An 11,273-nucleotide genomic window follows, 5' to 3' on the forward strand; every position below is an offset into this window, starting at 1 on the left:
TCATGGAAACATTTTAGTTGAGTATTTCATACTTCCTACATGGTTAGATGGGTTTTTGTCTGTGATTTAGAATCGGGTACACTGGGATATTTACAGTGAAATCCTAAGCAAAGTTACTCCAGTCGAAACCCATTGATTTCAATGACCTTAGATTGGAGTAACTCCACTTAGGATTGTACTGCCAGAGAATGACTTGCTTTCCTAATAAGAACACCTCTTTCCATGTACTGACAAGGGAAACATACAATCAGTAAAAGCGTCTCCCAACTGCCCACCAAGAACCTGATTTCTACACTGAAAAGTATGTTAAAAACAAACTTGGTTTTATACATTCATATGTTAAGCATTTTAAAGTTTATAGAATTGTAGAAAAACTGCTGTGTTAATCTGTCTATGGAAGAGAGAAGATAAGCAGTATTTACACAGCTGTGTAAGAAAATATGCCCAATTTCAAGGCTTTTGACGGAGCCATTTGGATTAATTAAGAAATCTCCCATTGCTGCTTTGTTCAGCCTACCCTTTTCTAATGGACATAAGAATACAAGTCCTTATCTGATTAATCAGGTAGGGTACTAATAAGCATCACAAACATAATGATAAGAGTTTGAGCAAAAACCCATGTGTTGCAATACTGGAGAAATAATTCACTGAGCCCTTTCTTTTGCAAACAATAGTCATTTAGGGAAAATTGGCACCTATCAAATGGCTAACAATACTTTCATTAACATACAATGGGCATCTTTTTGCCCATTTGCTCGTGTTTGCCCAGAACAGGCTTTTGTACGCTTTTCTTTGAACACTCTTTACCTTGTATTACAGAATCTGAGATGCATTCATTGGACCTTGGACTTTGCGATAACTACAAGTAGTCCGTCTACTTCCAACAAGAATGTATTTTCTTAATGCTGTTTCAGAATGTAGGCCTACCATAATGCCTTGACAACAGGTGAAGTATGTTAGCAAAAAACAAACTCCAACCTAGTTACTATATTATTAGGATAAATTTATTTTTTCAGATTTAACTATAACACTGATTTAAAAGATTACAAGTAAATATATAATTTTGAAGTCTCAAAGATTACATTTGTGGACACTGGCAAAATATCAAAACAATTTATTATGGAATCTTGATATTCTTACATTCATAGTGCTTATATGCACATATCTCTATTTTCCATATTATCTGCATATTTCTTTCATACATTGTAATGAAAAGAGAGACAATCCGAGAGTCTGCCAATTATCTCAGGAATATGAACACCACAGCTAGTTGTACTCTGTAAAAAATTAACTTTAGAAGAACCATTTCAAAAAGGTCAATGCTATTTGCTGGAGAAAAGTGCTTATTTATAAAAAACCAGGGTCACAAAACTTTCAAAGGCCAACAGAGATTGTTGTATCACATGGATCAGCAAAGAAAAGAGTTTCATCTCTGAAATAGTTATCCAAATGAAAGATACTACTTTATGTAATAGCTGTTTTGTCTGACTCTCCATCTTCATATTCAAGCTGATACTAAAATGGTGGTTGTGAAACACTAGGGATTTTGGTCACAAAATCAGACTACCCCCAAGCATATCTTGACTTTAAAAAGTTGCCTCCACAAACTGAAGTGCAAAAAACTCCTTCACCTACTTCTCTTATGTAATTCAAAGTGTTGCAGAAACATGGCTGGAATGTGTGATGACAAATACTGCTCCTGTCCAAGAATGCACACTAGTATTACACATAAAAACCCAAATCCAGAGGTTTGCACATACTCTCAGGCAAACTTAAAAAGTTCCCCGCACAAAGCAGGCTCTCTGTTCCGTGTGCATGAACGTAACTTTCTGGCCCAGCAAGGAATTGCTAAATCAGAGCAAGTGTCCATGTTGAACAGACAGGAGTTTAGTCCCACATTTTCATAAAAACCTCGCTTCATCTCTTTCTAATGCATTATACATGCAGTTTTGTCACTTCTATAGCTTATGCTCTGTATATATTTAATTCTAACAGGTAATAAGATCATTTTTGTTCTTGTTAATAGTTCTAATTTGATTGCCATTACCTGTCACCAATACTTTCCATAACAGAAAAAAGTGTGTGCACACACACACACACTACAGTGCAATCCTCTGCAGAGTTACTCAAGTTTAAGCCTATTGAAACCAGTGGGCTTAGACTGGAGTACCTCTGCAGAGCATGACAGGTTTATACTGTCTAATTCTATGTTTTGCCAACTCCATTACAACATGAAGGGTTTTTTTGTTGTTGCAAATACTGAGTTTGAGGCTATTTAGAAAGTATTCTTCAGTCACCACCACCGCTTTTCTCATAGCTCCAAATAAATTTTGGCTTTCAGGGTTTACACTACGGTGCCTTTGCAGTCTTCTCTGAGGGCTTGTTTTATATAGAAAACTGTATCTCTGTTTCTTCTACGGAATCTGTTTCATCATGTTAATTAACAGTAATTGCTCTTACTATGAACTTTCCCAAACACCTCTGCAAGTAAAGTTATTCTAAGATTTACTGTAAACTACATCAATATCTTGTAGATGTCTGTGGCTTCATTTTTAGGAAAAAGTAAGTTGTTTCCAAAGGGTCTAACAATCTCAAGATACAAAATTTAGAAATGTATTAAGAGTTAGTTAAGCTTTAGTATTAACAGGGAATGTTGAACCAGGGGTAAGATTACACAAATCTTGGTCACTTTAAAAAAAAAAAAGATGCTTAATACTGTTGAGTTGCCAAACAAAGCTATTAACAGATGTTCAGCAATGGTTAGAAACTGCAGAGTCCTTTGCTGAAACCGTGTATTAGCTACTTCTCAGTTCCCGAGGAAAGTATTTTCACTGTACTTGCACTGAAGATTTAATGTCAATACAACTCAAACCGTATTGCTTGTGCTATGAACCAAAGTGCTAAAAAAGCTACTGAAGCCTCGATTTCAGTTTTTCAGTGATGGCTTCTATATGAAAAGGATGTGTTTTTCAGAGATCCTCAACACCTACAGCTTTTAGAAATCACCACAGGCATTTTAGAAAGCTATTTTTGTAGCCTTGTTATAAAGGTTTGGCCACAAATTATAACCAAACATGGTAAAAGCAAATATTAAGCCAGTGTTTCATTGCTTGTCAAGAAGAGTATTTTCAGAGGTGTTGCTTTTCTTGAGGAGTCACACAGTCAGGATCCAAACAAAATCCCGTGTCTTTAAGCAACAATTCTTCAGCAGCAAATGCAAGACAATCTTCGCTTAGAGCCCAGTCCTATCATAAAAACTTAACAGTACACATTATATTATTTCCCCCTTCCAGGATTTAGAAGCCATTGTCTCAAACTCTTAAGTCACAATTCAAGATGTGCTTTTGCAAATTAATACAATAATTTGTTACATTCACAGTGTCAGAATACTTCATGAACTCTGAAGTGGTTGTCTAAGGAAGGTGCTTCATCAGCAAAATGGAGCTGGCTATTCACATTCATGCCAAACTCTTCAAGAATTTGTACAAATCTCTTGTGCTCTTTTCCAATCCATGACCTCATTGTATCAAACACTTGGTATGGCGTAACATGAGTGCTAACTCCAATCCCAGTCTGTGAAAATTCTTTCAGCACATCAGGGTAGGTCACCCATGTATTGCTTCCTCCCGAATGGCCACCATCCAACCAGAAAACTGCTTTTATATTTTTAATGAAGGAATCTATGTCCTTGTCTTCTTTTGCTTCCTTCAGTTCATAAAGCAATTGATTCAAGACAACACAACCTTTACTGAATCCTATTAAAGTGAACGACACTCCACCAATAACGGAAGGTTCTATGAAGTTCATGGATGAATTGCTGAAGAGTTCACAGTCTTGCTCCTTTTCTGCTGCTGGACAGCCGTTGGCAGTAGGAATAGCAGGGGATTTATACGGGGCTGCCTCTTTATCCTTGCCAAAATTATGCATGCTCTTCTGAGACACCAGCACATTCTGAGCAACTTTAAAAGCATTAACCAATAGCGTGTGGAGGTGTTTGAAGGCTCCAAAGTCAGTGCTATGTTCAGGTGCTCCAAACATGTTGCTTGCCACAAAGTTGTCGTAACAGCTGAACTTGTGCAAATGCATACGAGAACATTTTATGACCCAAATGTAACTGCCCGGGAAACGATGGCCAAGAATAGCTGCAATGTTTTCCAAGCACCAGTGTTCCCATTGGAAATTTTCTGGATGGCAAACCATAATTTCACGATAGTTCTGAAATCAGACAACACAAAATTTTAGCAGAGTCCGAATGTATCTTGTAAGCCATAAATAATATATTCTCTTACTATGAACTATAGATGCCATAGGTTATTAGTTGCTTAACAAAACTTTAAGAACACAAATGAAAAGGGTCTTTTAGGGTAGATAGCATAAGGTTGAAGAATTAAAAATGGTATGTGAAAGAAAATGAAGATGTTAGTCATTATTAAGAAAGGGGTTGAAAATAGATCAAGTATCACATTGCCATTATTTATTATTATATTTATTTATTAGATTAGATTTTTTAGTCTGCCCTCCCCACCAGGCAGGCTCAGGGCGGAGTACAACATTTCAGTTTACATAAATAACAGATAATATATTTGATAATATGACTACATATGGATAACTCTGGCTAGCTAATTTCAAAGGGATTCTACATATACACACACCCAGAAAAAGCAAGATTCAAGTCCCAAAGCATCTTAAATACCAACAAGATTTCCCAGGGTATCAGCTCCCTTTGTCATATGCCAGAGAGCTTGACTCCTGAAAGCTTATATCCTGGAAAACCTTGTTGGTCTTTAAGTTGCTACTGGGTTTGAATCTTCTACTTCAGGCCACTATGGCTACCCACCCAAAGCACACCAGAAAAGCCATTAAGGCAATCAAAAGTTGCAGGATCTTTCTTACAATAAAAAGAATACTAGTGCAGTGCTTTTCGCTTTAGGAAAAGACAGCTAAAAGGGAGTGTGAAAGCTATGTATATTGTTATGAAGAGCCAGGTAATTTTTATCTTATAATTGCTTAAGTTTCAAAACAAGTTAATTGAATACAGTTCATTCTCATGACTTCTGTGCAGGCACACATTGGGACTATGCACGTGCGGACCAGCCACGAAGATTCCAGAGCTTTCTAGAAGACTAGGAGTGCCCCTCCTTCCGTTGGCGCTTTCCCATGAAAACATCACATGACCAGGAGGAGGGGTGCTATTCCCTCCGTGCTCTTTTTGCCCCTCCCCCCCAGAGGATCTCCACTGCCATTCTCTGCCTTTCCCTCACCTTATCCTTGAGGATGAGAATTATTTCTTTTAAAATCTTTAAACCATCAATAGATGTTCTAGTGAAGAATACCATGACATTCAAAGAAGAAAAGTTTCTGTCTTTCCCTTTGTCGTTCTGGCTCAAGAGAGGCCTCTTCAAGATGCTGGAAAATCAAGGTTGCCATCCTCCAGGTGGTATCTGGAGATCTCCTGGAATTACAACTGATCTCCAGGTGACAGAGATCAGTTCCCCTGGAGAAAATGGCTGCTTTGGTGTGTGGACTGTATGGCATTGTACCATTCTGAGGCCCCTTCCCTCCCCAAACCCCATCCTCTCCAGGCTCCACGCCAACATCTCCAGGAATTTCCCAACCTGGACCTGGCAACCCTAAGTGTTATACTGGAATGACCCAAGAAACTGGCTGAACACAAATGGCAACAAGAAGTCTCTCCTTGCACTGGCAACTGTGATGCTGTGCAGTCTGTTTCATGTTTTATGTTAGTTGCAGGATACCAACATCTGGAGCAGTTCCAGCCCAGGTTTTACTCATGTCTGTGTAAACTGGTTGAAGGACTGCTAGGGAAGGCTGGGGCTAGACCTTGAGTTTTTTTCTTTGTCTCTCCTGAATAAAGTACACTGTGCTGACCAAAAGAGAGACTCTGCACAGTTCTAAATAACTGAATAAATAATTGAATAAAATGGAATCTTACAGCAATGAGATTGGGAACCATGGGAAGATCCAGTACTATTTCCTGGTAGAAAAAAGGGAATGTGGGCATGCGTGGAACAGACAGGAAAACATGGCCTTCAAACGTGTTGGGCTGTGCTGGTTTATCATCATCTCGGTTTAAACGGAAGCAGCTGAAGAGCCCCAATCATTACACTGATGGTTCCAGGCTGCTATTTCACTGTGCTGGCTGTATTGACCCTGGCCTCCAAGGACTGCACCTCAGAACGAAGGGCAGGCTGGGATGAGGCAGGCAGGCACATCGCCAAAGCCTCTCAGCCTGGGATCCCAGGCCTCTGTTAAGTTACACCTCCAGGTGTCTCCCCTCAGAGCCAACACAGCCAAGGGAGTGGAGGGGACTATTCAGGTTGACAGGCAGCAAAGCCTTTAGACAAAAAGCCTCTCAGCCTTCTAACCCAGAAATTTCCAGATGTCTCCCCTCAGAGCGAACACAGCCAAGGAGGGGAGATGCCTTTATCCAGGCAGGCATGCAAGCAAAGCCTCTGGGAAAGAGCCTGGGAACCGAGGTCCAGGCTTCTTCCCTCGGAACCAAGGACACGGGTGCCTTTAATCGGACCAGCATGCAGCCACCACCTTGGAGAAGAGCCATTGTGGGGAGCAGGGTTCCCAGCTGCCCACTGGTGGTGGGGAAACTCCCGGGGATTTGCCCCTTCGTCTGGCAATTGCCCAGTGATCGGCAGGAGGTAGCAAGCCTGCTGGAGGTTGCCTGCCATTGGCAAGAACCCAGGCCCTGGGGGCATGGAGACATCACTTCCGGAAGCGATAGTATCGTGCCAGCTGCAGGAGCGTTCCCGCACTTTGTTTGGGGCCGATTGGCTCATGCTGAGCACAGAAGCGCACTTGCAGCTGGTGCATCACTTCCGGAAGTGATGTCACCGCATCAGCCCGGGTAAGGCAACTGTGATGCCCAACACAAGGTAAGTGCCAGGTTCCCTACCCTCCTGATGGAAGGGGAGAAGAACCTAGCAACCCTAATGACACCATTTCTAACAAAAGCCTCTTTGGAATAGTGGTTACAGCATTGGGCTAGGATCTGGGAAAACTCAGGGGCCGCCCCTGTGGTGTGGGGGCCCTACTATGAGGGTGTGCCTCCAGGTGGCTCCTGATCTTCTGCAAAATGATTTTGTCATACTACCACTGCTCTCACCTATAATACTAGTCAGACCTTGCCTTTGTCTCTGTTTTACTGCAAATGCTCCAATGCAATACACTGCAATTATATTTTCCTCAACTAACTGGTGCCAACTCCTAGATACTCTGATTGGAGGCATGCCTTGTGGCATATTTTGATGTTCCATGACCTGCCCTTTTGTTTGTTCCTTTGCTGACAGGGATCCCCGTCACTGGGAAATGCCCTTGCTAAACCACTGGCAAGGTAATCTGTTTGTACGTTTTATCTCCTGGCTGTCTTTGCTGCACAGGTTGTTCTGCTAGCAGCACAAGGTTCATTGATGATGCATGCAGTCTGTCCTTTCTTTGGCCCCATTGTGCCTGTTTCATTATTATGGTTTGGATCTGCTATGTTTTCACTCCTGCCCTCGACTGACAGTTTTGGTCAGCTCCTTTTCAAACATTATAGCAGAAGTCTCAGGAGATTTTTTTTCCTGAGTGGCAACTGCTGCTCCTTGCCTATCATATCTTACACCTTTAAGTGGGTAAGTATATCTACTGCGGCTATAGCAGGATTTGGACCCTGCTACCTTTCACAATTATTCTGGTGGTTGTCCTCACTGTTAGAAACAGAATGCCATTTTCCTCCACAGTTTGTATGCCATCATTGGTACTGTCAGACACAGGGAGGAAGCCGACACGTACCACTCCATCACATTGATATCAATTCAATTGAGAATTCCCATTTCAAGCAGAATTTGCAGTTTATGTCTTTTTTATTCCTTTGAGCTGCTTTTTGTCTGAAAAGTGGGATAAAATATAAATAATAAAGTATCATGAACCAACAGTGCCATATGTCATTTAAGGATGCTTACATGGTTGTTGTTGTTCGACAATACATCGATGCTTACATCCTTCCAGATATTCCAGCCTAATTATTCCAGGAAAGCAGCCGAAAAATGTAAGAGCTGGGCTCATTTTTCATCGTTCAGAGTATTGTGTTTAAGTGACCAAATTTTCTAATTATTGCACCCCCCCACTGAAAATTTCTCCCCCCCACTGAAAATTTCTCATAATTTTATTAAAATTATGACAAAACTACTGTAGTATATAAATACAAGGGTAACCCTGGTTATCACCAAAACAAAAAGCTTATGGCTAACCCTAACTTCTTCCCAATTTCTCCAGGGGAACTGATCTCTGTGGCTCAATTTCTCCTAATGCCATTATTGTTTTAATAACCATCATTTAATTGAATATCAGAGCACCAGTAAAGAAAGCAACTGGTTAAGAAATGAATGCATCCACTACTATTGAAAAGTATAAAGTTAAATTCCATACGGGCAAGTAACGACAAGAACTTCATCGGCTTCTATGTCATTCCACAAAACATTCCAATGTGAAATGATACATAAGCTTTGGATTGGAACCATCCATCTTTTTCACACTCTCTCAAGCAATTCTCCTTATTTCAGCCCTTGTTCCACATGGCCCTTATCCATGCTGGTCTTATGATCTCAAACAAAGCCTCTTTGATGGTCAGAGGGGACCACCCCTCCCTTTTTCAACCGGGGGGGGGGGGGGAAACTGGCTGTATCCAGCCCTTTGTACTGACCCTGAGAACTGCTGAGAGATGCCACAATAAAATCTGGCTGTCATGGCGACCTGGGAGTTGTTGAGTTCTCCTTTACAAGAATGCTCTCTGAGTTCAACTAGACCAGTGTTAACTCCCCAGAAAAGCAACATACTCTTTGTCCACCTTCATGTAAAATGGAAATGGCAAAACCAGTAATTCTTCATTCTATGCCTTATTAGTCCCTCCAACTTAACTGAGTCAAAAAGCTTTAAAATTATTTTTCATTCACCCTCACAGCTTAAAATCTGAATGCACACCTTTGAAAACTGATGGAACCACCATGTGTTACTTGCCCTCAAATTTTCTTTGGCTTCTTGGAGCTTGGTATTTTAATTTTCTAATACCTGGTGCCTTCAGTTTGCAAGACCTGAAAAAGGCAAGACTGGTTCATTATAAACTTTCTGGAGGTCAGTTCACAATGAAATTTCTAGGTATCATGGTGAACTGGCACCTGGGATTTGTTGAGCCTTGCCTTAAGCATGCTCAACCTATGGATTTCAATTTCAGTTTACTTAATGGTGTGCTGTGACTAGTTGATCTGTAACTGTAAGGTCTCTTCATCCTCTGAGTGGGAGGGCACCACTCAGAGGAAGCAATTATACCCTTCCCTCCAAAGAGAAGTCATGACGGAGGTGTGATGGAGAAATGATAGAGGTGCAGGTTGGGGATCATCACCATCTTTTCCCAAATGCACTGTTCCCTCCCAGCAACACCAGTCACATCAATATCAACACACCTGCATTTCTACTTGGGGTCCCTTCCAGCTATTTCTATACTCAGTACGAATTTAGGATGCAGAGGAGTTAGCCGTGTTAGTCTGTGGTAGCAAAATCTAAAAGAGTCCAGTAGCACCTTTAAGACTAACCAATTTTATTGTAGCATAAGCTTTCGAGAATCAAGTTCTCTTCGTCAGATGCCTGATACGAATTTAGGAAGATCAGGAGAGGGAGAGCAGGAAGAGATGAGCTGCTCCTTGACTCTCATGCCCCATTCTTATATGTCCAGGGTAAAGTTGCATCATTAACAGCCTTGCTCAGATCCTGCCAACAGAAGGCACCTAGCATTAGAAAATTAACATGCCAAACCCTGAGGAGTGAAAGCGGACTATCTCCTGTTTAGGACTCAGATCCTAGAGCCAAAGACAAAACCTATGCATGTTTAAGGGGCAAGTAACACATGGTGGTTGTTCCGTCAATGTTCACCTTCACATAAAAGGTGAGGATGAATGAAAGAAAATAATTTTAAAGACTTTTTGGTTCAGTTATTATGTTGTAGGGTCTGGAAAATTTTTCCTCTAGGCAAGATTGGCCAAGGATCCTGGAGGGTTTTTTGGCCCAGATGATCTTGATCTCAGAAACTAAGCAGAACCAGCCTTGGTTAGCAACTGGATGAGAGACCTCAGAGGAATACCAGGGTTACAGAGGCAGACAATGGCAAACCACTTCTGTTAGTCTCTTGCCATGAAAACCCCACCAGGGGTCGCCATAAGTCAGCTATGACCTGGTAGCACTCTCCACCACCACCTAGAGATAGAGCATGAGAAAATGGAGGGGGGGGAGAGCAGTGAATTCCCTGCACTGTGCAGGGGTTGGACTAGATGACCCTTAGGTGCGCCCCAGCTTTATGCCTCTATATTTCTACTATTATCATGCAGATGCCCAAGATCCTACCCAGAGCCGCTCCAGCCTAAGCCCACCGACTTCAACGAGGAGGCTGGAACAGGGCAAGGCAACTGAGCCCTTCCGTTGCAACCCAGGGGCTCAGAGGGGAGCATCCCTGCACAGGCGCTTGCTCGGGAGTCAGCCCCTCCGGCCTCCGCTCCCCGCAGCCCTTCTTACCTGCACGTCCCCGGGGAAGTAGATGACGTGATGCTGGGGCGGCAGCGGGCAGGCGGCGGGCGAGGGCAGCAAGAGCAGCAGGTCGTTGGCCTTGCCGGGCTCGGCGCCCGGCACCTGGGGCAGCCGCAGCCACGGAGGGCTCAGCCGGGGGGGCGGCGAGAGGGCGGCGGCGGCCAGGCTGCGGCTGCCTCCGCCGCCGCCCGAGGGCCCTGCCAGGCAGGCGGCCGGCGCCCCGCGCAGGCTCATGTTCCGCGCCAGGCAGAGGCAAGCCGAGCCGAGGAGTCCCCTCAGGAGGGAGGCGAGCGGCGGGCAGCGCCGGTTCATGGGGGCTCGCCGCGCGCTCCCCGGCCGCCAACCGTCGCGGCCCGCAACGCCCCGCCCACCGCTACCCAAACCGACGGCGCACGCGCGGCCAAAGGGGAGGGGCGAGACAGAACGGGTGGGCAAACGCCTTCTCCTCCCTTCTCGCTATTGGCGGTGCCGGGGGCCCCGCCTCCTGTTGGCGCGGAAACAGAGGGGCGGGAAGCTCAAAGTCTCGGGGGCGTGGCCGGAGGGGGGGTGTCGGCTGATGGTGTCAGAGTTTGAGGAACGACGGCATCTGGCGCATGCGCAGTGCCAGCACGCTCTAACGGACTTAACGGCTGTGCGCCTCTCACGCAATCCGTAATAAAGATTTTAAGACTTTTAAAAAGCCTTTA

The 11,273-nt window shown here is 43.5% G+C and overlaps 1 protein-coding gene across 1 annotated transcript; it reads right to left on the reverse strand.

Annotated features, from left to right (window-relative positions):
* Positions 1-1,099: 1,099 nt before the first annotated feature.
* C2H2orf69 (chromosome 2 C2orf69 homolog) lies at positions 1,100-10,930 on the reverse strand. The gene is made up of 2 exons (XM_054971014.1): positions 10,576-10,930; positions 1,100-4,215 (listed from the first exon to the last, which is right to left on the reverse strand). The coding sequence occupies exons 1-2, from the start codon at positions 10,897-10,899 to the stop codon at positions 3,382-3,384; spliced, it is 1,158 nt and encodes a 385-aa protein (XP_054826989.1). The 5' UTR covers positions 10,900-10,930; the 3' UTR covers positions 1,100-3,381.
* Between the last annotated feature and the right edge of the window lie 343 nt (positions 10,931-11,273).

Source organism: Eublepharis macularius, chromosome 2 (genome assembly GCF_028583425.1).
Source record: "Eublepharis macularius isolate TG4126 chromosome 2, MPM_Emac_v1.0, whole genome shotgun sequence".
NCBI classification, from domain to species: domain Eukaryota; kingdom Metazoa; phylum Chordata; class Lepidosauria; order Squamata; family Eublepharidae; genus Eublepharis; species Eublepharis macularius.

Bases quoted from the DNA above. Each gene is read 5' to 3' on its own strand.
- C2H2orf69 (XM_054971014.1), bottom strand. From the start codon at position 10,899: ATGAACCGGCGCTGCCCGCCGCTCGCCTCCCTCCTGAGGGGACTCCTC. The intron at 4,216-10,575 runs GTAAGAAGGGCT...GTCTGATTTCAG, and splicing joins ACTTCCCCGGGGACGTGCAG to AACTATCGTGAAATTATGGT.